The sequence below is a fragment of the Vigna radiata genome, chromosome 10 (genome assembly GCF_000741045.1).
Source record: "Vigna radiata var. radiata cultivar VC1973A chromosome 10, Vradiata_ver6, whole genome shotgun sequence".
Taxonomy (NCBI): Eukaryota; Viridiplantae; Streptophyta; class Magnoliopsida; order Fabales; family Fabaceae; genus Vigna; species Vigna radiata.
Genome location: NC_028360.1, coordinates 13,699,312 through 13,727,028, shown reverse-complemented (window position 1 = coordinate 13,727,028; position 27,717 = coordinate 13,699,312). Strand labels below are relative to the sequence as shown.

Here is a 27,717-nt window from a genome sequence, read left to right as displayed (position 1 = left end):
AAGAGGAATTTAGAGTCAATATAAAAACTCAATAATTATGCATAAATGACTTGGAACAATTTCAAAACAAATGATGTCATTGGAAACTAGGCATTTGAGTTTTACCAATTATCTAATTAAATTATCATGTAAATATTAATACTAAAGTTTGACTAGTAACACAAGCTTTTGAATGGATAAACTTCAATATGCTAGAAAAGGAATTTAATAATTGTAGAGAATTGTTATACTTTCTTCGACGGTTAAAAGGTAAGAAGTAAATATAGTCATTCTGTTTTTGGATAGATAAGGAAAGTGACATGATGAAGTATATAGCAAATAATTTCAATAGGAGATTACATCAACCATTTATTGTGAGTTATGTGACAATGATAACAAGGATAAGAGGTGTAGAAAATGTATCCTCATTATTATAGTTCTTGTGAGACTGAGTGATAAGAAATAATAAAGATGATGGGAAGAAAAAAGGCTATTGACATTACAAGTAAAAATACATTGAGGTAGTGCAATGCACTTATGATAAACCACTACACTGTAAAATTTGCATATGGTAATTAATAATATAAATAATAAAAATTTTGGTAGAGAGGTAATAATATATGAGCATATAAAGTGAGTTGTGGAAGATGATGAAGGAGAGAAGTGAGAAAAGTAAAGAAAAATGATGTAAATAAAAAAAGACATTGAAAAGAAAAGCACGCAACAAGAAGGGCTTCCCCACAGCATCCTCACCCAACAAGAGAAGGAACCAGCCCATTCCTGTTCCTCTACCACCGAACACACGCTTTCTTTCACGTTAACCTGCGCCCCTGCTTATCCTGCGCACCCTTTCTTTTTTTTCCCTTCCACACCCTTCTCTTTTCCTCTCTCCTTCTTCAGATTCGGAGCACGGCGCCCCCAGTGGGAAAGGTTCGGGTGTTGGGGGCCTAGGGTTAGGGTTTCTGAGAGATGTGGGATGCTCCAGGCATTGATGAGTCTTATCGCGCGCTGTTGGAAACCGTTCGGGCTCGGTGACGACGCCAATGCCGGAAGAGAATGTAAGGACGGCCTCCTCTGGTTCCGCGACATCGGAAGGTTCGCCGCCGGCGATTTCTCCATGGCCGTCGTCCAGGCCAACCAGGTCCTCGAGGACCAGAGCCAGATCGAGTCCGGGCCCTTCGGCACCTTCGTCGGAGTCTACGACGGCCACGGCGGCCCCGATTGTTCGCGTTATGTTTGTGATAACTTGTTCCGTAATCTCCAAGGTTAGCGATTCAATCACTCCTCTCTCTCTCTCTCGCTCGCTCTTTTCTTATATAGTTTCACTTCAATTCTTGATCGTGAGTTTCAACTGTTCTAGTGATTTCCGCTTTTCGTGAATTTATCTTTGCTTTTAAAAGTAGTTGTGCTTTTCAGTCTTCACAAGAGTCACGAACAGTTGAAAGGTGTGTGCTGGTTCTTATCTGTGTTGGAGTTATGTATCTCTATCGGCCTCTTTTTCTTTCTTTTTTTTTAATATTGTTACGTGTCTATGTGGAAAGTTGATTATTGTTGTGTGTTTAGGATCTCTTGGAGCCATTTGTATGTTGTTATTGTCTTAGGAGTGGTGTTTGTGCTGCAGCGATATTGGCCGAGTCACATAGTGTTGTGACTTCTGAGGTCATTCAGCAGGCGTTCCGGCGGACCGAGGAGGGATTCACGGCGCTTGTTTCAGAGTTGTGGAGCTCCCGGCCGCAAATTGCAACCACTGGAACGTGTTGTTTGGTTGGAGTTATTTGTCGGCAGACGCTGTTTGTGGCGAGTCTTGGAGATTCCCGTGCTGTGTTGGGTAGGAGAGTTGGCAACACTGGTGGGATGGCTGCAATGCAGCTGTCCACCGAGCACAACGCGAATATTGAGGCTGTTAGGCAGGAGCTTAAGGAATTGCACCCGGATGACCCCCAGATTGTTGTCCTGAGACATGGAGTGTGGAGAGTCAAGGGCATAATTCAGGTAATTTCTGGAAACCATGCTGCATGTCAAATATTAGTTGTGGGAATTCTCTATTTAGTTTTCTGGTTGAAGTTCCCTGAAGAAGGAATTTGGTTGGAGTTTTGGGTTTTGATGACTGAACCTTTCTCCTTAGGCCTCAAAAGAGAAGAGGTAGGAATAATATATGTTAACAGAATAATACATGCATAGTTTATGAAAATAATATATGCTAACGGACTCAATAATATGTAAAGCCAGAGCCTCAGGGTATAGTTGTTCGTGTACCGTATGTTTTCTAATTTATCTTTACCTTATATTATTATAAGATATATATTTATTTGTGGCATATTCCTCGTACAATCTATTTCTATTCCCATCCTTTATCTTCTACAACATTGTTACCAGAAATTCCTCCAAATTGCCTAATGAAAGGAGAATTTTCATTCCGATCCATTAACTTTGCAATTGATGCATAAAAGAATCATGAGATTATTCTTTTTTTTTTTCTGTGATTCCCACATTCACCCAAGTTTAATCATATTAACTTGCTAAGATATCGTGGCTTACATCTCCTTGAAATAGGAGCAGAGACAGACTTGGGAAAAGTATAGTCACTGAAGCTAGGTGACAATGTTTTAACATTTTATTAAACAGAAGTTTAATTTTCATATATTTTCATTCAAAATTTTATACCATCAATCAATCAATCAATCAGAAACTACTCTTGAAGTGACGTTTAAAGTGATTATTAAAAAATTTGACAATCTTGCTATACTAGCTATTTAATCCAGTATAAAGAACTTTAGCGCTGTTAGTGCATTCTAATCAAATTCATTAAACAATACCATCCAGTATAAACTGTTTTTGTTCCACCTGAAAGTGGAAATATACTTTTTGCTCCTATGATGATTGTGGTAGAAAGAAACGTTATGAAGAAAAGAGTTGAATAGAATATCCTCGTAAAGCAAGCAACAAACAAGCCAGAAACGTATAAAAGACAATCAAGGAGATCAAGACAATAAAACTTGCTAAATTCTTTCCATATCTGATTATCTGTCAGATGCTAACTGCTCCAATTGCTAAACAAGAATAGGCCGGTAAAGAAATCCTGCCATATGAGATGTGAGGTCTGAGAAGAGTTTTTAAAGATATGATCAGTACTGTAAATGCAATACAAGCATAATGAGTACCAGAATAGCATAAAGTTTTTCTTCCATAGTTATACCAAATGCCTTGAAACTAGTTGAATCATGAATGGAGTAGCTCCAAGTTGAGCGATTACTCCCAGGATTACTCAGTAGTATGGAGTAACCTATTTTCAGATCCAAGTGGCTGTAGGAAAAATGCTAACAAGTGAACTTTTGAATGGTGAGGCCTAGCTAGTGCTGTATGTCACATATAACAGGCAAAATTGTTCACTTGGTTCTCTGATTACGTGCACAGGTTATGATACTGCCACATGTTAAGAAACACAATATACCCTGCGTGCATGTATTTATGAAGTTTGATTCACATGTGGCTCCTTGAAATGTCTATGCATTATAGGTTTAGTGTCATTAATATCATTGTTAAAAGTTCAGAAAGTGAGAGCTTGCAGTATTGATTTGAATGACATGAAAATTTGATTGATAAGAAACAAAACAACGGGACAGCTTATTGAAATTATACTCACTACAGAACCTAACATGCACCAAAAACTAATTCTGATGTGTTAGATTAATAGTATATAAAAAAACCCAAGAAGAACATATCTTGTTGTTCCTATTTATAGGTCTTGTTTGGATGAACTTTTTTATAAGCATTCATAGATCGGAAATATGAATGTAAAAATGTATTGAACTTCTCCCATAAGCTAAAATTCACGTGTTCACTTAACATTTACAGAAGCTATTTAATCTTATTCAGATGCTGAGGCGCATAAGTTGATTGTAGTTTATGAGAGACTAAATTCAGTGTACGTTTTTGTTTTCTTGTTTTTTAAGTCTTCATGGATAAGTTTATCTAAATAGGGCTTTATTCTTATGACTAAGGATACACTTGTTTGCAAATTAACCTAGATGCATAAATATATTCTGCTCACGGTGCCTATGTTATTTGTATTTTAGTTGTCTATTGCCAACCATGAGACATTTGAGGCAAGTTGCTTAATTTATGTTTTATATTTATATTGTGGGGTTAATTTATCTTGATTATCACCATGCTTTAACGTTGCATTACTGAACTCAATCATTGCTTCTACCATTTGGAACTAGATTGTAGGATCTTCCTGCAACTATGTTTTACTGGTTTATATAACTAGACATGCGTACAATGTGATGTTGTGCACATATACCATTATCAGAATCTTACAATTCAATGCATTTTGACTATCTGTTGATTTGCATCACAAGATGAATTTTAGTGGCTTTGAATCATTCAGGACAATAATGAAACTATGTAATTTTAAATCATTAATACAATTCAATTTTTGTTTTTTGCTTTTTCATTAATTCACTTTGAAAAAAATTAGTAAGTTACGTGAGTTTAAGAAGGAATTTGATAGAATACTTTTAAACTTATCCTATTTGATGCATAGTAGTCAATAGCGTTCGTTTGCACCGCCATCGCTCTGGTGCAAAGTGGAGTGGCCCCCCCGCCGGACCAGAAGGTTGTGTAAGGTTGTGTCGCGTCGTCCTTGGGGTCGAGGCTGTCATGCTGAATTGCGACAGATCATGCAGTTTTTCAAAGGTTGATGAACTTGATTTAGGTTTTAACCTAAGGGACTATTTTTTTTTTTCATTAAGGTTGTGGTGGGATTGAAGAATATAAATGAAGGAGGGAAAAGGGAAAGAAAGGAAGGGTACGAGAGCGGAAAGAATGAATCTTTGAATTAAGGAAAAGAGAGTGTGAAGTTAAGGTAAATAAAGTGAAAGTGCGAGATAATAATTTTTTAGCAAGATTATAAAATAATTATTTATAAAATGACTGAATTATCTTTATTGTTATAAATTTATTTTAATTAAATATTAAGTTACAATTTTATTATTCTTAATTTCTTTTGTTGTATCGTTATTCTTCTTATTATTTTTAACTTATGATCTATTATTATTATTATTTTTAGTATCATTATTATCATTTATGATTTTTTTTATTATTTATTATATTGTATAACATAATTAATTATATTACGTTTCATAATCTTTTATCCTACATTATAAAAAGTAACATATCTTGCTGTGGATAACATTTGGGGTAGAAAAATGAAAATAAGAGTAAAAGTAGTGTTGTAAAAATGGGTTAGAAACTGTGTGCCAAAGTAATTTGATAATCTTGGTACATCATCTATATGGTATATTTAAAGTAATTTTTTTTACTGTACCTAAGTCGTACTATTCGAAATTACGATGCACGGTCCGAAAAAAATAGTTTAGGAATTCATTATTTGAATATGGATTTGATAACCTTGACATATACAAGTGTAGCATTGTTAGGCCTAGTTTATTTTCTAATCATTCTTTCAGGGTCTTCTGGGGAAAAGATTGCAAAGGAACCCAAAAAAATAGAATTAGTGGGCAGATTGAGAATAAGGAAAGATTGTATGAGGACCAAGGAAAAAGAAAGCATGTGTTTCAGAAAAGGGAAGGAGTTTGGCTAATAGGCGGGAGAATATTTATGGAAACAATGTTCTCTCCTATATTTTGCATGAAGGGGTTGGTTATCCCTAATTAAAGAAATGTATGAGACAATTATTTTCATTAAAATAAGTTATTATTATTATTATCATTATTATTATATATGAAAAAGAAAGATGAGTGTTGGGTGCAGGGACCTGAGAAGGAGTGTTTTAAGTTGACTATTTACTAATGTAAAAAAATTGGTACTTTACAATTCCTTTTTATTCAAGAAATTCCGCATGTACTCAACTTGCTGTTGATTTGTGAATACTCACTTTCTTTTTAAGGGTAAACTTTTTAACAGACTTTTGTTCTTATTATTTTTTATTTTCAAAGTTCAAGTTAACTCAAATTATTTTTTTTGTCAACTATATCCTTGCCACCTGTTTTTAAATTAATTTACCCATTGATCATGAAATAATAAATGTAAACTTGTATTATATTGCATTTCTTAGGTAATGTATATCCTTAAAAAGACATTAAAAAAGTAATGGAGATAGTATATGTTGAATTTTTTTGTTGGTTAACTTAGATTTCTGTGAAAAGAAACCTTTTGCATTGTTATCCTATGATAAAAAAGGAATTCAGTATTCACAAACTGTAGATATGCTTTTTTAATTCAATATTCTGCTCCATTCCTTTATTCAATTTTATGATATTAATGGTTTGTGTTTTTCCAGATAACTACTGCAACCGTTAACTTATTTTTCAGTGTTACTTTCCACTCTTGTATTAATGGCTATACATACTTCCATGTTATTTGGTGCAGGTTTCTAGATCTATAGGTGACGTATATATGAAACATGCGCAGTTTAACCGGGAACCCATTAATGCGAAATTCAGACTCCCTGAACCAATGAACATGCCTTTCTTGTCTGCTAATCCAACTGTTATTTCTCATCCAATCCAACCAAATGATTCCTTCCTTATATTTGCGTCAGATGGTTTATGGGAGCACCTAAGTAATGATCAAGCAGTGGATATTGTTCACAGCAGTCCACGTGCGGTAAGATTCTTTTTTGCCTTGTGATTTTCTTGTAGTACGTAGTTGTGTACTAGACATCACTTGGTTCATGTCGTCTTTCCGTCATCTAATACGACTACCGAATGCGGGGTTGTATTTTGAACTTGGTTAAACACATGATTTGCTTGTTAAAAATAATCTCTGGAAATAGAGCACACATACACTGTCACTGTATCTTTTGTTATTTTAATCGAATACGATTAATTACTTAATCAGTACTCCTGTGCTATTTTTTTTAGCTTTGTGATGTGTGGCCACTAAGGGTGACGATCAAATAAATTTTGATTGGATTATATAATATGGATAAAAAGTCCATTAATCCATTTTGAAATATTAAAAACTTTTTTTACAGGACAATATTCAATTGTTCCACGAATATAATATATTCTATAAACTAATTATTGTCTAGTTTTGAAATATTTTTTCTTTCCTTATCCTCTTTGTTTACTTTTTCTATTCCCTGTCGTGGGACCCAAAAGAATAATTGTTATACTTGTGGTTAAAACAATCAAACTGTAAACCAATCTTGGTTAACATAAATGTTAGCAGTCTGGAGCCTTAACCAAATTGTCAAGGAATTGATTCCTTTTGATGCCATTTTTGAGTATGGAATAAAACCATATTAGGAGAGGATTGGCCATTTTTGTGATTAATAATTTTTTTATTGCCCTTAATACATGCTCTCCCAGATTTGGAAAATGAAAATTAAAACAAAGAAGAAACTTATGAGAAGATCTGTTAAATATGAAAAAAAAAATAAGTTGGAGTACTTTTCATCATTAAAAGGATTGATGATCCAGAAAAATAGTGGATGGAATATTGATCATCTAGAGGAGTACCAATAAAATAATTGACTGTCATGGTCAAACTATGCTTTTAGCTTTGTCAACGAGTTGCGAAACTCGAGACCTGTCTTGCTAGTACTGATGGGTAAATGTAGTTCTGTAGCATTAAGTTCTAGAAATGTAATTTTGTGATATGGATTTGCATTTTATTTTTCAGAAAGCAGAAATTGAGGGGATAATTTTATTGGCCTCTGATTGTTGATTTTGTATTTTAAACTGTGATGGCATTCTCCATCAGTGCTTATAAATTGTGTGAATAAATGCAGGGTAGTGCCAAGAGACTTATCAAGGCTGCCCTACAAGAAGCGGCAAGAAAACGTGAAATGCGATATTCAGACCTTTATAAGATTGACAAGAAGGTTCGTCGCCATTTTCACGACGATATAACTGTTATTGTTTTATTCTTAAACCACGACCTTATATCCAGAGGCGCAGTTCTAAATACGCCACTCACAGTTCGAAGTGCTCTCGATCACTGACACTCTTATGATTGTAAACACGTACGCTTCTCTTATACGGGTGTTCTGCCAACTGTGCCAATACCACAAAATACTCATTTGGCACGTTGCTAGAATATACCATTCATAGTGCTCCTACCTATGCTCACTCACACCCAGACAACTTATTCATGCTCCAAAACTTGTAACACTTGTTAGAAATTTATCCATCAAAAACGAAAAGAAAAAAAGGGAAAGAAATCAGAAAGTAACTTTTCATTGCCAATTCACCAAATCCCTTCCCTAGATTTACGTAATGCTGTCATTGCTAGTGCTTGATCTAATCTTGGTGTAAATTTCGTGGACGAGCAAGGTTGTATGAGTTCGTCGATAATCCTCAGTCAGCATCGTGATTGAATGAATTCATATATTTGATCAGAAGTTATATCAGAGCTTCCATGTACAATGAAGCATCCTAGTGTAATTAGGTTTATGAATTATGATTGAATTGAATTATGTTTTTTAAACATTAAGCGGTTTTGTTAAAAGTTATAAACTATCTAAAAGTTTATAACATGTATGCGTTGGGTTTATTTGGATTTCTAACTTTCGTTTACAATTGTTTTGAAACTTTTTTTCTATATTAGGTTGGGAAAATTTATCACTAGTGAAGTATGAGTTTTTTATATAAGAAATTCAACATTATATCTAGCATGTTTTTATTATAATCAGATATTTATCTCAAGTCACCCAAATTGTATATTGTATTTTTTATTTACTAGAATAGAGTGAGGAGATTTAATATCAAGGTATAAGTTCATATGAAAAAATTGATACTCCAATATAAAATTTTAAGATTGAGGTTTCTTTTTTTGTCACTCAAATTTTTTGCTTTTATTCAATAAAACTTTCATCACATTGAATTTTTAATATTATCACAGTAAAGAATAATGTATATAACATGTGATTATGAATCATTTTAGACAAACATCTTCATTCCTTACATCACTATATTAATGGACTCAAACTGTCACTGAGTCCTTTCCCATCATATATGGTTGAATGGAATTTATTTATTTTTGCAATTTTTCTAGAAAAAAATCGTTTTTGTTTCTTAAAATCCTTAAAACACTAGTTAAATAAAGAACAAAAGTAAGGATAGAAAGAGAACACAAATTTGAATTTCTCTTTTAATTGATTTCAGTAAAGGTGAAAAAAGTACGAGATATTTTATGTCCTACCTATGAGAAATTTCTATCGAGAAAGATGTAGAGGAAAGATACTTTTTGTGAAAAGACACAAGATACCTTGACTTTTTATATTATTTTATTATATTTTGAAGATTTCAATGTCATATACTATTTTCTTCAGAGTGCTTCTCCCTACACCTCACTCCTTTCTTCCTGGACCTCTCAAATTACCATTTTATCCTTCCTTTAATAAAAGTCAAAAGTAATAATGATGTATTAATGATTTGTTAACCTCTAATACCTCCCAACTACCGACCATCCTGTCTCATGCTATAAATCCTAAAAACCCTAACACATGCACTCTCATTCTTCTTCGTTCTTGGTTATTATACTTACACACAAGCATTGAGTTTTCGTTGTCGTTGCACTCACAAACATTGACTTCTCTGTTTCATACTACTAAGTTGAGCTGATCGGAGTGGTGGTTGCTGGTGCGAGGAAGAAGAACGGTAGCGGTTGCTGGTGCGAGGAAGAAGAAGAAAAGCTCGAAACAGGTTAGTAAAAACGCATTTACGAGTTGCGTTCAGTCATGCCGCATTTCGAACGGCGTTTGCGCTTAACCGCACTTCGAGTTGCGGTTAAGGCATGCCGCATTTCGAACGGTGTTTTCTTGCAGCCGCATGTCGGAGTTGCGGCGTCACCCAACCGCATTTCGTGTTGAGGTTAAGTTTGGTCGCACTATGAAGTGCGTTTTTATTGTACATGCATTATTTTTTTTCTAGCATTTTGTTCGTTATGTGATTGTTCTGGAATGTGTTATGGATTATGATTTGATCTATATATATATCTGGGATGTGTTATGGATTATGATTTGATCTATATTAGTTTGAAGTTATGGATTATGATTTAAGTTTGAAGATGAAATGAGAACCTGATATAAATTTGAGAGCTGTGGGAATCAAGACATGAACCATGGCCTTTCAGGAGTCTGAAATCTTATGTCCTGTAGTGTCCTCTTTAGAATTCTCTTATGATATTAGTGTTCGTGAGATAGATCTTATGTCCTGTAGTGTCCTGTAGTTTAAAAATGGATTTGATGCACCCCGTGAAGAAGTAAAAGCCTTGTTTCGTGAGATAGATTTCTCTGCTTCCTTTGGATCCACTAAATATAGTTTGATAGCCTAAGACAACCATTTTATGCAAATATCTTACTCCTAAAGAACTTAGATGTTAGCTGCTAACTTCTTTTGTATAAATTCATTTGCATGCAATCAACTTTAACACACATTAACTTTGTTTTCTTTGTTTACTTTATTTGCTGTTAACACAAAGAGATTATTGGGGTCTAGTATGGGAGACCTATGCTCGTGTTGGGATGCTATGCATAATGTCATTGTCCTACAACATAATAAGATCAGAGCGTCCTTTGAAAAAAGTATTAACTTAAAGAGTGATGCTTATAAAGCACTGAGATATAAAAGACTTGTTGGACGTGTTTCACGATACGCTCTTGAACTTATTGCTGATGAAGTAGAGCGAGTGAATAAAATAGGTTTGGACAGTTCTTGTTGTGGATACATTTTGATCTCAATGTATGGCCTACCATGTGCTTGTATTTTAGCACGATATGAGCCTGGAATGATTCCTCTTGGTGAAATACATGTTATCTGGACCCGTTTAAGCATTTCAAGAACTGTGTCTACTGAATCGGTTCCAGAGTTTAGCCTTGATCGTGAAGTTCAACTGGTACAACAACGATTCAAAAATGTTGACATTGGTGAAAAAGTCAACATAAGACATAAGATGCTAGAAATTGCTTGCCCAGAGATGACATCTATGCTTGCTCCGACGCATAAAGTGAAGACAAAAGGTGCACAGAAGACTAAATTTGCACGACATGAGAGGTCTACGAAACGTGACCCATCATATTTTGAGCACGTTGACACTTTTGTTTCCAGGACAGAGCCTTCTTCTTCACGAAAATCTCAAGTCAAATCGAAGCCGAAAGAATTTGCGCGAAGGGCAGTACCATTCTTAAATCAATTTCATCCGATTCGTCAACCATACATTGTAGATGTTGTTGTTGATGGTCATTGCGGTTATCGATGCATTGTTGCTTTGTTGGGTTTAGGTGAAGAGGCATGGCCTACTATCCGACATAACCTTTATGAAGAACTAATTCAGTGGCGTGATGAATACGCAAATTTAGTAGGAAGCTACAATCAATTGGAAGAACTATGTCAGTCATTAATTGTCCACGATCGATCACAGGTATTTCTTCAAAAACCTCATAAAAATTAGCTAATTATTTCTTTGTATTTCTTTTCATAAATACTTACTTTATTTCCATTACAGGTTAATGTTAAGAAGTGGATGACCATACCGGACATTGGTTATGCCATTGCAAATAGATACAATGTCATCTTAGTATGTTTGTCCTATGTTCAGAGTTTTACCATATTCCCACTTCGCACTCCACCACCTACTGATATTAGACAACATCAGATCTTATGCATTGGATTTGTTAATGGATGTCATTTCGTACAGGTAAATTTTCATTTTTATTATACCATAAGCATTACCCATTACTATTCATTTACTAATATTAAGTTTCCAGGTTCAATTACAAGATGGTTGTCCGTTACCCATGGTGGACATCATTTCCTCAAGCCATTGTTACCTAGAGGCGCGAGCATGGTCAATATTTTATACACATAGGATGCAATCATTTATGGCCTTAGTGGGAGCTAATCAAAGTTATGTAGATCTTGGAGAAGACTGAAATGAAGTTTGTTATGTACCAATTTAATATATTTCATCTGTAATGTTTTTTTTTTTGTACAACCGACTACAACGGTAATGTAAATTTTAGAAGTCTTTTTGGAGGACATGATGTTGTGATATCGTAAATAACATTTTCAAATATATTATAAACATTTAAAATATATAATCAGTTAACTTTTTGAAATTATAAATTATCTAAAGATTAATAAAATTAAAATGCAAGACTCAACGGAATGAACTATTTTGATTTCTTCTAAAATTATATACTTGTTTTATGTGTATTTTAAAAGATATTTATGGACGAAATAAAGGACTTTGCATACTTGAATCTTCGTCATATTTTCTTCAAAAAAAAAATAAGAGAACATGATAGAATGCGAATTCAATGTAAAAAATAGCAAATTCAATTTTATTCTATAATTATTCTTTGGAATAAGGTGATAGAATGCGAGGATTTGAATAAACATGAAAAAAACGAAAATTCAATAGCATATGATGAAAATAAGCAAAAGGAAATCATCAGTTTAATATTATTATAAGAAAACATAAAATATACATAACTAAACATCACATAAAAAAATAAACATATATGAATCTGTCCCTTTAAGAAAATGATGCTCGTCCACGCAAATGACGAGCACCTCTACTAGTAGTAGCATCCTCGTACTCCTCAACAGATCTACGAGCAACCTGTAATGTCTGATTAGTTTGTTCATAGACTACAACGTTCTATGCGACGTGTTGACAGCTTAACATGCCCTGCAACATCTTGATGACACGCCTCATACCACCCTGAAATCAATATAACCAAATAAATAAATTAACTATGTAAACCAAAATTGATATAATAAACAATCACACTTAGTTTCATTACATACCAACAATATATTATCAGGCGACCGTCTACGGCGAACTGGGGGCACCGATATGTCATCGCGAAGCTGTCACCTCATGCGCGGTGCAAGACTGGGTCGATCATCGTCGTCACCTGGAGTGATGTACAGGTGGGACACCCGTCTAAACCACACCAGGTATTCGTCAACACACGTAGAGGGGTCCTCAGCTTCAACGACACCAATAAAGGCATGGTCTACATACCTCAACCAATGTAGATCAATCGTATGAATATCTGCCATCGGAAGGCTCTCAGGCGAACGTGGTATGATATGCACAAAACCAAACTGACGCAACACGCGTTCAGGCAGATGTCGGTGAATCATGTTGCCTAGTCGGATCCATCCTGAAAACATACATATGGCCAAGAATGGACAACTACGTCTGTGCGACATGTATGGATGCCAGATGATCGCATCATACGTGAGCCCATCCAGATATCTACGCCCCTCCATAAGACTCTAACCTTGTCTCGAAGGTATGTATCGTGAAGCTTGGGATGGAGGTCTGTGTACGTATCTAAGACTCGCCTCCTTCCCATCTCAGGAAGGTGCTCACATATCCAACTCTACAAAAAACATTACTTACTTATATTATTTTATACATTCCTAAAATATAAAAAAAAAACTTTGTAAAACTTAAATGTACCTGTAGAAGAGTGGCATATCCAGCTATCTGTCTGACACCATAGAAGCTAGCATCTCCTAGCTGCTCATAAGTATGTGCTAGTGCAGCTGCTCCCCAGGCATATCTCGAACATGCATTCAAGTCTCGCAACAGAATGAGGTACGAGACACAAATCAATGTCCCACTCTTATTAGTAAAAATTGTGCATCCAAGCAGATGCAACAAATACGCCCGAGCAGCGCACTCCCAAAGCTCATGCTGAATGCAATCGTGGTAGACCTCGCGGAGCCAGCTCAACCGCACTTTTGGACCGCGTGACTTCTTCATCTCGGTTGAAGCTTTGGCGCGGTCGACACCAAGCAAGTCCATAAGATGAGATCGAGCCTTATCGTACTCTAGGTCCTCCACCTCACAAAATTGCCCCATGATAGGTAGGTGGAGCAGATTGTGAACGTCATCTAATGTGACGCTCATCTCGCCTACCGGGAGGTGGAAATTGTTTGTCTCTAGGTGTCATCTCTCCGCAAGTGAAACGATCAATCCATGATCAGCATACTCGTAGGATAGGTTAACTAAGGAAGCCAACCCCGACCTGGATATATATGGCTCGATAGCCTCATGATACATTCCAAAATTTTTTAATTTTTTACCATGGCTCCTCAATTGAATCTCCCCTCGATCCTACATAAAAACACATAATTATATAACAAAAATAAATAAGCAATTAATCAGTAATTAACATTTAGGTTGATTGTCAACCTGGCCTTGCCATATGGCATATGCAACATGCTGGGAATAGTGTGTAAGCAAGGAGGTGTCATGTGGACCTCCTGGAAATCCATCATCTTCATGTTCATCTTCATCTTCTTCTTCACTATAGTCATCCTGCTCTCGAACATCCTCATGTTGAACATAGTCCTCCTCACGATGTCCCTGCTGTATAGACTCCTCCTGGTCCTCGTAATCATGCTCATCAATGACGTCTGTGCGATTTTCCTCTACGCGTCTTCTACGAGCAGATGCCGTAGGTCGTCTCCTTTCATCATGTGATGAAGATGATGGCTGACCACGAGACGATGAAGCCTCTCCATGGTAAGATGATGCGCCTCTAGTTCTTACCATTTCTATTATTAATTATATTATTAACAAATTATATAATAATAAATAACGAATAAAAATTATTCAAAAACATAAATAAATAAAAATATATTAATAAAGGATTAAAAAAATTAAGAAACAATAAAAAACATAAAATAAATTAAGAAAGTTAAAATACACGCAAATTATATATTCTTTAATTAAATAAATACGTTAAAAAATTATATATTAAAATCAATTTCCCAAACAAATAAAATGAAAGTAAAAAATACATACATATTAAATAATGTATACAAAATTTAAAATTATAAAAAAATATATTTAAAACAAATTAACAAACAAATAATAAATAAAACAAAATATATAGAATATTAAAACAGAATGAAAAAAAAAATGCAAAATCCTAAAAATGCATCACCGTAACTCGCAACGAACCGCAGCTCAGGCACCTCCCTCTGCCGCACCTCGCAACGAACCGCACCTCAGGCACCCCACTTCCTCTACCGCAGCTTGCAACCAACTGCAACTCAGGCGCACCCTACTTCCTCTGCCGCAGCTCGCAACCAACCGCATCGCAACGCACCCCCCTCCTCTGCCGCAGCTCGTTTGCCGCGTCTCCCAACTGCGGCTAACCATAGCTGCATCTCCCAAATGCGGTTACGCACAGCCGCACCTCCCAGGTGCGACACCCCTCAACCGCGACTCTGAGTTGCGGCACTTCTAAACCGTGCCTCCAGATGCGACCCACCTCCCTCTGAACTCATAAAATACCCAACCCCAACCCCTTTTCATCCTATGGTTCCTCTCAACAGATCTACTACAAATATCATAATACAGTTCAAGAAAAAATAAATATGTAACTAACCTGATACGTGTTAGAAGAAGTCCTGGATCTCACTACCACCAGCCATGAACAAGAGAAAGGAGAAAGGAGAGTGTTCTTCTTCTTCTTCTGTGTGTGCAAGGTAAAAGAAAGAAGGGGGGTGTAGAGGTGGAAGACTCGGTCTTCTGAAATGGATGAGAAAGGAGCATTGGAAATGACAATCACCAGCTTTTTCAGTCTTTTTACAAAATCAAAATATTCTCTCATGGGTAAAATTGGAAATAAAGAAAGAATGGGAGGTGCAAGACGAAGTGGGTGAGGTGCAGGGAGGAATACTCTTTTCTTTATCACCAAAAATAGGAAGATAATTCAAAGTGTCTTTTTCTTAATTTTTTTATATGTATTCAAACAACCTAAAAGTTGTTCTATCTTTCATGCAATCCGTTTAATTTTTTCATTTAATCCAATTTTATATATGTAAACAGATCATACCAATATAATTCTTATTTTATATAAAAATATTTTTTATTCATCTGTTAAATTATAATTTCTTTTGTGATTATTTATGTGGACTGATCATACGTTTTAAAATAGATATATTATGTCAATTTTGATTTGTATAAATAAGATATTGAATCCTTTTAGAATAATATTTGTTTTGAGAATATAATTTATGTGAAATAAATTTGTAATCAAAAGCTGAATTTTTAAAAATATATAACTAAATAGAAAGATATTTAATGGTATACCATTTAACAAAAATATATCGTTATGATTTTATCTATTGAAAGCAAACATAGAAGGCATATTCGCTTCTGGCTTATCATGAAGACTTTTTTGTTATGAATAACCAATTGCCTCAGTTGTGGGTACTGCAAGTAAGAGAATATATACATGATGAACATCAAACAACTGTTGTTAATGCTCTTTCACAATTCTTATTAGTTCTTTTCATATTAACTTCTTCTTTGTTAGCAGAAAATAAGTTTCGGATTGAGCTGTATCTTGTTTTTAAATTATTAAAAAAAAAAATTATAACAGTTTTAGTCAGGTTTAAAATTTAATTCATCAATTAATCTATAGAACACTTTGTTAGTTCTATGTTTTGGTCGAATTTGATGTGAATGATAGTAATCCAATTCAATAATACATGCTTTATAAGTAAATTGCAGATTAATTTGCTGTGAAATCTGTGGAGACTGTCCCAGTTCATGTTGCAGCATATCTGAAAATTTTCCTTGGTTGATGATAAGGATGAATAAATTATCCGTACATTTCCAAGGAAAAATTTAAACTTTACCAGTAATTCCAAAACTTAATCGAGGACAATTTAGATTCCTAATTGTTATTTATTTACATTATTAATTAATTTAATTGGAAAATCACGTTGAGTAAGAAATGGCTGATCAACATTCAATTATTAATTTCATGCCATAGTTTTGCTTGAAATTTTGAGAGATAAAAATATGTAATGGCTTTAAACCCGTCGTCCAAAAAATCAAAGGAACTAAATTTTAACACAGATAGAAGAAGAATAATCAGGTGTTTAATTTACTTCACATCATAGCATTTTTAATAGATTAATTCACAATTATTAAAACAAATATTCCTCTTACGAAATCAAGTTTCAATATAATTGGCTTTTTGCTTATACATTAATAATAAGGATAATGATATTTAGACAACATTTTTTGACAACACTTAAACATTGATTACGTGTCAATCTGTGATTGGTCAAAAATTACTCCACAATAATGTTTATGATTATTATTATTGATTGTGGAGTAATTTTTTACCAATCACATATTAACACGTAATCAATATTCAAATGTTGTCAAAAAAATGTTATCTAAATATCATTATCCTAATAATAACAACGTTCAAAAATACCTAATCCAACAAAAATCAAGTTACACTCCTTTTGAGGTAAATTTCAATATCTCAAACTAATTCACTTTTATTATATTAGTCTGCCTTCAAATATATTAGACTTGGAGACATAATTAAGAGATTATGTCCAGATTATCTTTTACAAATACGTAATTAAATTATGTTTCTGTCCGACCGGTTAAAGAATTCTAACTCTTTAATGATTTAGTTTGTAAATCATTACAATCTTACATCTCTCCAATAATAGGTTCTTAATTAACGTACAAATCTCATCTTTTAATATTTCTATAAAAGATATTTTGATATTTAACTTAGTAGATGTATAAGTATAAAATATATTGAATGTTGTAATGAATATAACCTAAATATTTTATCTATACCGTATATATACTATTGTTATAAAATTGTAGTTACCAATGATTTGTGCTCAATCACACCTTAACCCATTTGTTTAGTTTATTTATCTTAAACCACTTCTCATAAATCGGTGTTACATTGATCAATTCGTGTTTAATGTTTAATTGAGAGGTTTGTGCTATACAAATTATATTATTATTTTTTTAAAAATTGGAAAACTTAAATATATGATATGTAAAGATTAACTGAGATTAGATAGTAGTTCTTAATCACTTAATTTTTTAAAGTTTCTTGATTCTTGACGAGTCATTCCAAACCGATCCAATAGCAAATAAAGAAATTAAAAGATGAAACTAAAGAAGTACCCTAGCTGCTTTTCCAGACATGCAGTTACCCTAGTGACCAGGGACGCATGCTAATAATTCATGATAAGAAACTGGTGGAGAAAGAGACTATACTGAATAGTTGGACTTTAAGTCTAACTCAATCTCCCAAAACAAACGACAGTTTTGATATCATGTGAAAAGTAGATTTTAAACCTAATTCAATTTCACAAAATTAGTTTGTAAAGAAAGATTTACAGCGATTTATATATTATGAATTGGTCTTATTATCTCTAATCGATATGTATTTTCAAGACGTAGTAATACTAACATACAAACATAAACACAGGCTAGTTGCACTTTATTTAACCTTTGTGTTCATTAGTACATGCAACACCATCACCATGCACATAAACATGTTCATCAACCACTTACAAGAACTAGCCGTGAATGGGTGGAGTGCGAATATGGAAATAGTGATGGCTGTTAAGGACTGCTCCCGAACCATTCCCATTGTTCTCATAACTGTCATTTATGTCATCATTATAACTGCCTTTGTCACCATTCACAGAAGCAGTCTTCGTGTTTGCACTTGCAGAACCCTTCATGGCTGGCTCAATCCTGTCGCTTATGTCCTTTCGACCAAGACCTGTTTCACTCAGTAGATACCGTTTTCCCTTTGCTCTTTGCTCGTCTTTCACTGCACCACCATGCACCATGCTCACCATCATAATCAAGCCAAACATGAGTGCAACTGATAAGTTCCTCATGCTTCACAATTTTCCAAAAGCCTGCGTAAAAACCCATCAATTAGTTCAATGATGAAGTTATATAAACTATGTTAGCGATATATTTTATTTTATTTATCAGCAAAACATGTACAAGTAATTAACAAAGTTCTTACAAAGTTTTCATGCACAAAGTTACATATATAGTTTTATTGAAGTTCAAGAAAAAATTAACCTAGTTATAACAGTGAGTTATCAGAACTTAGTGTAATTACTGATCCTCGATCACTGACTAATTAACAAGAGTAAACTAAATTTAGAACACGGAAACATGATACACATATGATTTTTTAGAGAGTTAGTACCAAATTATATATATGGTAAACGTTTGAAGGCTACGACGATCGTGGTGCAAAACGTGGGAATTTATAGATAGAGGCGATTGTTGTGACAGTAGTTTGGAAAGAGGGAAGCAATATAGATGGCGATGAAACGAGTGGAGTTGCCACTAAATTCATGATGCGCTGCCATTCTAGCACTTGGCAAGGCCACCAAAAATGAAATTATTGTTATGATCTTTAAGCAATGCAATTTCTCGGTTTTTATGTTCAATTATTCAATCATTAAAGGCAAAATTTCCGCTCCGTGATTAAATAATGGGAGACAAATTGCTATATATTTACTGTTCCAGGAACTGTACTAGTTGACTGGCAATTTGTAGGAACAATTGATCCGTGTGGTAATAAGGTTTAGTTGTGATATATTTGGATGGAAAAATAGCTTAAGAAGATGGTACAAACGTACGTTTGTAAACTATGATTAAGAAGATGTTAAGCATGCAGTCAAGATTTGTATAACATAAAGTTATATATATATATAAGCATGCAGTCAAGATTTGTATAACATAAAGTTTTATATATATATATATAGTGGTGAAAGAGGAGTGTTCTGAGGAGCGAAAAGAATGGTGGGATGGTGAAGTTTGTTTTTGAATGACTTCCTAAAGTCTTATAGCTTTCACATATATAAGGTTGCTGATTCTGGATAGAATTCCTATATATTAAGATGATTTAGACAAAAGAAATATCTCTGTCTGGATTTTTCCTCAATGTTTTGTCCATTTAGCAATGATATTCAAGACTCATCTTGCTTTCATCGTATTTTCATTCCTGGTCGGGCTTTAATATAATAGTGAAAGGGAAAACTCACTTCAGTAATGATTTGGGTATGGTAAAAGGGAAAAGTCTTTGGGGAATTAGATGATTTTTTCTTATTGGTTGCTGTTTGGTCTAAGCATTAAGTTTTGGATATCTTCTCATAAGTTTGAAATTTTCCTTCTCCTGTAAACAAGTACTGCTTTACAGACACCATAACATATTTTTACACATTATTCTTCACCACCTTTCACTTTTTCTTTACAAATGAAAACGTTCACTTTTTTTTTTCGACTGTATTACTCCTATCATCAATCTCAAATTAATGTTTTTTTTGTTAAAAAATCATTTTCCTTTACACACACAGAAACTCACATTGCACCATTTTACTTTGAAAATTACTTAACTAGTCATTTCAAGATTTTTAATGGTTGTCTTAACTGCAAACTAGAGTAATAATCTGGTCCTAATATGATGAGTAATCCAACAAAACGTTGAGAATTCAAATGTAAGTCCAAGTTATACGTTATATACAAATGAAAAAACATAACACTATATAAAAATGAAAGACTCATTAATCCATTATCTTAATATTTTGAATAGAAAGTGATGTCAATTCTTCATATAGTTGGACTTAGATATTATTGATGTTTGTGTAACTCATAAGTAATCTCATCTTTAATAGACTTAACAGTAATATCATCTTTAATCAACTTAACTTATGAAATTCAATGTCCTCTAAAATATTAGATTATTCAATAAAATTGACAATGATTTAATACATGTTTAAACTAGAAACTGAATAAAGTTACAAAAGTAAAAATTTAGGATAAAAAATTTTGTAAAAAGAAATTTAAGGACAAAACTATTTATAATTAAAAATCAATGAACTAAAATTAGAGATTAAAACATATTTAACAAAGATATTGTGAATTTTATAAACTGAGAAACTAAATTTAGAATTAAAAAACTAATGCAAAATGGTATACCACTTGCAGAAGATGATGAATGAGGAGGAAAGTGATCCCTAGGTAGCTAGTTTTTCCATAATAGAATATATAACTATAGAAATTACATTGAAAAACTAGTCTCTTGGTTAGATATTAATTTTGACTGGTTGGAACAAAAGCATTAGATTTAGCCGCGGATTCGGCCATTATGTTTTCTTCATCCATATTCCACAGTTTAGGATGATACACAACATATCTTCTATTGCCAATTAAATGACATAATTTATTTTTTTAATGATAAAGTACAGATTTTTTTTTTATTGGAAGCGATATACGCGGTAAAGATGATTTTACAAATATTTAATGATCTTGTGGTTAAATTCTGTTGAAATAAAAAAGTAATAAAATAATAAATAAAAGTCATAATTTACACAATTATGATATAATATGTCAACTTTAAGAAGGATGTGAGTAAGTTTTGAAAACTTTCCAGAAGCGTTTGAAAAATATTTTGTATGTGAGTGGACGGACTATAATGAGATAATCTCCTGTGTTTTTTATTTTTATTTTTATAAAATTAGCTTGCAAAAAATTTAAAAGTAAATATTTGATAAAGTAGGTAGTATACAAGTATAATAGAATATATATTTAACCTATGTCAAGTCCAATTTTTTTAAGCAATTTTTAAAAAGTTCCACTATTCAAATTTAATTATAATGCATATTTTTAGTGTAGGTTTTAACTTATAAGGAAGACAATGTCATTTGTGACGAATTCCTTAATTTCTTTCTAAAATTCCTTAAGCTGCAATAGTAATTTAATTCGGCTTTTGCTTCTTTAGGATGGTGTTCATTTAATAAAGGATTGTTTGATCCTTTTTATATATCAGAAATAAATATTGATCATTTATTTATAACCATGTATATATTTTACATTATGTTAGAAGTAAATTTGGTGACCTAAATCATAATTTTTGTGTTAATAATTATTTAAGTATCTACTCATAATTATACAACACTCTCATTTATTTCTCAATTTTACATTTAAAAGTAGTATAATTCGGGAAAAACAACACATGTAAAAAATAATTATTAATAAAATATGAAAAGGAAAAATATAAGCATTTGTAATGTGACAACAGTACCACTGTTTCCGATTCTCCACCTATATAAAGTTTAAAATAACGAAATTTCCCAGAACACCGTTAAACTCCCGCCAATGAAAGAGCATCAAACACCACACAAGGTTTTCGCGCGCTCCGCAGAGCATCACCATGGCAGAACTAAGGATTTACCGTCCAAGAGGCCTAACAAGGCACACGATTCATGAACCCTAACTTCTCACTTCACTCGTTTTTCTTTTCTGTTTTCACTTTTAGATTCAATTTCTCGGCGTTCCTTTCCTGTCGCCAGATCGCCGAAAAAAGCTTGAATGCGGCATTTGCATCGGTTTCTGAAGATTCCGTGGATTTATCACCGTTCTCCGAGATCTTAGATACAAATCGCAACGAAGATCTCACAGTAAGTTCGAATCTCACTGTTTTTGTTTTTTTCCAATGCTTCTTGTGTTGTTTCTTTGTCGCATTCATGCCATACGAGTCGTGTGAGGAAATATTATATAACTCTACTTAAAGTGCAGCTTATATATATATATATATATATATATATATATATATATATATATATATATATATATATATATATCCATATTTTTCAACGTAATTCTGGTCGTAATTGCAAAAATCTATTGGAATATTGGCTTAGTCTCATTTTAATGTTTTTAATATGTTTCAGACCTTCTTCCTTGAAGAACCTTCTTCGGTGACTTTGATTCCATCTGATTTAACTCCTAAAAAACTGACTGACAAGACGGGAAATATTAGTACCACTAATTGTACTGGTACGGATGATATAGAATGTTCTAAGTTTAATTCTGTGGAGGCTGAGATTACTGTGAATTTTCTCAGAAATGTTAAAACTGAGTTCCTCAATTCGGTTAATGCTGCTCCCCAACGTAGAATAGAGCTTTTGGATAGAATAATTGAATATGTCATAAGCGATCTCCAAACCTATACCCTGCCAGAGGAGAGTGATCAGTTTGCTCATTTGATTTCTACGAAAAAGCGCATGTTGTTTCTGTTTACCTTCATTTGGGTAATTGGAGTATCGGCTGTTCTTTTCTTCACTTCAGATACTCGTAGCCCTTACAGAGGACCAAGGCCAACATGAATCATTATGGCAAAAGGTTTATATGCTTTTAGATTAAGGGGAAAAGTGGTATAATTTTCAGTTATGTATCTAGTAAATGTATCTTTTTAACTGAAAATTATGATGAAATAGATATAGCTTGTTCTTAGTCGTACACTTGATTTAAGGTACTTAGAAATTTAGAATTACCCTGAAGTTGCATTGACTTCCGTTGAAGTTGTAAGACATATACGTACGAATACTAGTATTTGAACGATGTGGTTGATTAATGCTGTTAGCTGAATATATCTATGAAACTATCTGGTTTACTTCATCCGGTCCTAATAAAATCTTGATTTTACGAGTGGTTTGTGTTAATGCATTATAAAGGTTTTGTTCGTTGAGTTAAGCTTCCCTGTTTTGTCACGTTATGAGCAATTCTAGAGGGAAAATTACAATATTGACATAGAGTAATGTCATTGGCAGTTTTGTTTCGGAAGGGAACCAATTCAGCTGCATATCGTATGACCTTGAAATGCTTTTCTTTGGTCATGGACTCAAATGGATTTCACATGCTGGTGAATTGAGGTTATTTTTACCCACCTTAGCCAAGGGAGTGAGCCAAATCCGGTTTTTAAAAATATGGGCAGAACCGATTTAAATATGCAAACCTCTTTTACGAACCTTAATTTTTGGATTTCGTATTGCAGCTCATTAGAAATTGTACTTGTGGAAGTATGAACTTTATGCACAATTTTTTTTAATCTAACGGAAATTGGACAAATAATTGTGTTTATGAGAATAAAAAATTGCACCAAAGAACCTTTACTCAGCCAGCGAAAAGATCCGTAAATAATTTGATTTAGGTAGCATTTGCTTTATTGAAGTCATAACAGCAGAGTAGTGTAGGTGCACTTACTCGTACAGTGTTCAGGGTCAAGTTTTATTGATCATCTCCTTACAGTTTGATAATGACTATAGTAATCAAGCGAGGCCACATACTGTTGATCGATTTAAATTCGAATACCTGTCCATAATTGAAGGGATAGATGAAAAACTCTATTGTACCATATGAAAGAGGAAGAACCATACCCATACAACCAATAAATGGCTTCGTTCTTAACTTTTGACATTCTTTCTTTTCTTCTTTCCGGAGTTGGTATTCGGTTCTATTTTGTAGTTGGAGGTCTTGAGAATGTGTATTCAAACATTGCTACTTTTTTTGACGATGCTATTACTATTCTTGCTTATAGTTCATGTCTTCATTCTCTCTTTCTCTCGGCTTTTGCGGGGCCTTTCATAAATTCCTTCAATTGATTGAAGTGTGGAATCAGTTGATCAACACCTCACTAGGCCATTTCATATCCTCTGGCCCAGTATATGATAGTCTTATTCAGATACATGAGCAACATCTGGAAAGACCTGCATAACATGTTTAATGCCAAGATCATTTACAGCGTTGAATTTAATGATAGGACCCACAGGTTGAAACTAGCATAAATTTAATTGAACATTTTACCAAAACATAAAAAAAAAAAGGAGTTATTTATGAACTTATCTAATAATTTACCTTAGTGGGTGCCACTCCCTGCCAGAATACTCGTCAATATTTAGTCTTGCGAAAACCGAATCCTAATTGTATTAATAAAATCCTGACACGAGTAGTTGATCTACCACATGGTGTGTATTGATACATCTGAGTTAGAAAACATCACTGCCAGCATTTTTCATCCTGCATGATGTTCTGTCTAGTCTGTTTAAAACCTGGGGGAGGCCGGTTCGCATACGGTTCAACCTTTCTCCTTTCAATTTGACCATCTATTCTGTTTTTTTTTTTTTTTTTTTTTAAATCAGTGATTATATATATTTTGTTGGGAAAGGCCAGCTGCCATATCAACGACTATCCATTTTCCTTTCAATTTGTCAATCTAGTTTTGACTTTAGAATATGTGTTCTTGGAATAGAAGACAGCGGCATTTTATCAAAAGGAGAAGACAAACACGGTGTTAACTTTTGGCCTGGAGTTGTTACAAAGTACGGAGAAAAATAAAAGCTAGGACGGAAGGCAGTCATAATTAAGAAGCTAAAAAAAGTTCCGATGTCGTTTACGGTAAGGACGGCTAACATTGTTTCATCACTCATTGGTTACATTTTTGTTTATCGGGGCAAGAGGGGTTTAATTATGAAATATAAATGCTGCTAATATATTCACGAGGTTTTAAAACAGGGGAGAGAATGACAAAGAACGCAGACAAAATAGTGACATCGATAAGATTCATCAGAAACGATTGCTTGAGAAAAAACGGCTTGAATTCACCTGTGTAATCCATGAATAATGCACTTTTCAAGCCAATGCATCAGCAAAAATTGCACTAAAACACCACTTTATGTTAGAATATTTTTAACTGTTACCAAAACTGATGGAGATGACTGGCTGGTGGTAGGAGTAGGAGCATAATCATGTGGGAAAGTAAATTTGATTCCCCAGCACTGCATCATCGAATTTAGTGCAGACTCTTGTTTCTATGTTCACATGCATGCCACCCACACATAGTGATTGAGTGAGAACTGGAGATAGAACATGAATTGGATCCAGTTCAAACAGTGAATAAACAGTTTTCTATGGAAGTTATATAACTCCTGTGTCGCTCCCGTACCTGTACGGTTATTCCTCTTTCGGGTAACAAAACTCGTGGAATACCATATAAATTTGATTATATGCTTGCCAAATCTGAAAAGGGTCCAATGCATGCATAATAATATCAAAACACGTTTAACGTGGAACTAATTAAAGAATTAAGTAGATCAGCACATGCATCTGCATTGGAGTTTACACATACCAAGAAGTCCACATTGTCAGGATTTTCTTCCCATTCAATTTGACCAGAACAGATACATCTTATGAATTGAAATAATAATGATTACATGCAGAAAACAAGTACCTGTTGTTGATCCATTCATAATCATTTGACACATAAACAAGTATCTGGGATTACCCTTAAGCACTAGGTATACTGTTTTACTACTTGTTGTTCATTTAATGCTCAACCCTTTCTTTATTGTGTCGCACAGAAGGGAGGCAACCTCTCTGGCACATCATGATGCCCAACAGTGATTTGGCATTATTCTAAGGTTTTCTTCTGTCATTTCTCTGTTCACGTACACATGGTATCTCTATCTCCACATGCCTCAAGAGTGTCAAATTCTTACCTCAGTTACCTTTTCTTATTATTTCTCTAAAAGAAACTACATTTTTTTACTGCATCTTTACTTTTCATGAAATCAAACACATTTTATTTTGATCTATGTTAAGAATACAATATTTATACATCTTTCAAAAGTATAAAACTTTAGTACATATATTAATTAAAATCTTTATACTTTTTACAATTTCTACAAGGGTAGCTGTCAGCATTGAACAGGAAAGAAAAATATCAAAATCATCCACCATGATATCCGCAATTGTGTTTATATGTGCAGCTAGCAGCCCTCACCTTTTACTTTTAACAACTGTGAATGATTCACACACAACTTGTTATATTAAATTTTTAATCTAACACCTTTTTTCATGTTCTTTTTCACTTCCTTTTTTATCACTCATGAAAAAAAATGGCATTTGATATTTCCATTAATAATATTATGAGATGAATAACTTTGGTAGTTTCTGAATTTTGACGAAGCATTTCCTGATTGAAAGAAAATAGAAAAAGAAGAGGAGACACCATATTTTGTTTGTAATGGCTAACAGTGAAATAATTGAGTACTATATATCGATAAAATAGTTGTGGCAGAGGATGCATAAAAGGGGGTCCATTTCAGGTATTGTGTTGTGGAGCATAACTATCCAGAATGCCACAACGAGGGCAGAAAAGAGGCACAACAAAAGCAAAGCACATGCATCTATCTATCTATCACTTGTTTGTATTTTGGTTTTAGTAGATCATATCAAATCTAATAATTAATCATTGCACGGAAATGAAAAGAAATAATTATGGGGGCCTATGTTTTTGGTCAATAGCTGAAAGGCAAGCAGTGCATGTCCCACTCCAACGGAGATATGCTTGGATGGAAACTATGGGATACTCATAGTACTTTCCTTTCCACTGTTTAAAAATGTTGGAAATAAAAATTTAAGTTGTCTTCACTTCAGATGATGGATTTGGGAAGGATAGTAGATGGATTTGAGATATTTTTTTTAGAAGATTTGGACGTAAGTAAGAATAGACTTGAAAGTAAAGTTTGTGAAAATTAGTGTAGAATTTGACCAATGTGATAGATAAAAAAATTGTTTAATTCATAGAAATTAAAGATTATTAAAATATCTCTAGTTATGAAAATAATATAAAATGGTAATTTTTAATGTTATATATAATTGTAAAAATGTTATAAGGAGAAAAAAAAATAAAAATTATATATATAAAAAAAAAGAACAAAGTAAAAGAGATACCATGAAGAGTTAATAAGCTTTCAACTAAGACTCAACTAAGATTTTGTAATACAGAACCATGTAAAGTCACATCCAAGTAGAAAAAACCTTAAATAAACCTCCAAACAATGACATAATGACAAATTGTATAATTTAAAATAACTTTAAGAAACATATATTTTGGATTTTAGAATTTGTAACGCATTGAAAAACCTAAAAGAATTATGAATTCTAAAACACCTAGTTTAGAACCACTATAACCAACATCAAATCACAAATGTATCACCTATGTAACACATTATGACTCTTTACCTTTCTAGTGTAGCCATGATTCAGAAGCAAATTCAAAAGAACCATATGGAGATGGAGAGCGGAGGT

At 33.5% G+C, this 27,717-nt stretch overlaps 5 protein-coding genes and 1 long non-coding RNA gene across 9 annotated transcripts; 3 read left to right on the top strand and 3 right to left on the bottom strand.

Annotated features, from left to right (window-relative positions):
* The first annotated feature begins 626 nt into the window (after positions 1-626).
* LOC106775790 (probable protein phosphatase 2C 42) lies at positions 627-8,352 on the top strand. Of its 4 annotated transcripts, none has more exons than XM_022787123.1 (5): positions 627-1,244; positions 1,396-1,452; positions 1,543-1,971; positions 6,373-6,609; positions 7,739-8,352. In XM_022787123.1, exons 1-5 carry the CDS (start codon positions 1,023-1,025, stop codon positions 7,949-7,951), a joined length of 1,158 nt encoding a protein of 385 aa, XP_022642844.1. In that variant the 5' UTR covers positions 627-1,022; the 3' UTR covers positions 7,952-8,352. The 4 variants fall into 4 exon arrangements, with proteins under 4 accessions (XP_022642844.1, XP_022642847.1, XP_022642846.1 ...); XM_022787125.1 differs by having other exon boundaries at positions 630-1,244; positions 1,383-1,424; positions 1,601-1,971; XM_022787126.1 differs by lacking the exon at positions 1,396-1,452 and having other exon boundaries at positions 629-1,244.
* Positions 8,353-9,639: 1,287 nt separating this feature from the next.
* LOC111242630 lies at positions 9,640-11,987 on the top strand. Its single transcript, XM_022786985.1, has 4 exons — positions 9,640-9,653; positions 10,721-11,370; positions 11,455-11,646; positions 11,717-11,987. The coding sequence occupies exons 2-4, from the start codon at positions 10,738-10,740 to the stop codon at positions 11,879-11,881; spliced, it is 990 nt and encodes a 329-aa protein (XP_022642706.1). The 5' UTR covers positions 9,640-9,653; positions 10,721-10,737; the 3' UTR covers positions 11,882-11,987.
* Positions 11,988-12,486: 499 nt separating this feature from the next.
* LOC106774864 (protein MAIN-LIKE 1-like) lies at positions 12,487-13,830 on the bottom strand. The gene is made up of 5 exons (XM_014661893.1): positions 13,426-13,830; positions 13,201-13,345; positions 12,832-13,123; positions 12,672-12,675; positions 12,487-12,573 (listed from the first exon to the last, which is right to left on the bottom strand). Exons 1-5 carry the CDS (start codon positions 13,828-13,830, stop codon positions 12,487-12,489), a joined length of 933 nt encoding a protein of 310 aa, XP_014517379.1.
* Positions 13,831-13,917: 87 nt separating this feature from the next.
* Positions 13,918-14,526, bottom strand: LOC106774863. The gene is made up of 2 exons (XM_014661892.1): positions 14,164-14,526; positions 13,918-14,085 (listed from the first exon to the last, which is right to left on the bottom strand). The coding sequence occupies exons 1-2, from the start codon at positions 14,524-14,526 to the stop codon at positions 13,918-13,920; spliced, it is 531 nt and encodes a 176-aa protein (XP_014517378.1).
* Positions 14,527-21,796: 7,270 nt separating this feature from the next.
* Positions 21,797-23,230, top strand: LOC106775620. Its single transcript, XM_014662765.2, has 2 exons — positions 21,797-22,247; positions 22,521-23,230. Exons 1-2 carry the CDS (start codon positions 22,053-22,055, stop codon positions 22,953-22,955), a joined length of 630 nt encoding a protein of 209 aa, XP_014518251.1. The 5' UTR covers positions 21,797-22,052; the 3' UTR covers positions 22,956-23,230.
* A 521-nt stretch (positions 23,231-23,751) lies between these two features.
* LOC111242663 lies at positions 23,752-25,868 on the bottom strand. The gene is made up of 4 exons (XR_002669944.1): positions 25,856-25,868; positions 25,571-25,644; positions 24,484-25,481; positions 23,752-24,335 (listed from the first exon to the last, which is right to left on the bottom strand). It is a non-coding gene; the product is annotated as an uncharacterized LOC111242663 (long non-coding RNA).
* Between the last annotated feature and the right edge of the window lie 1,849 nt (positions 25,869-27,717).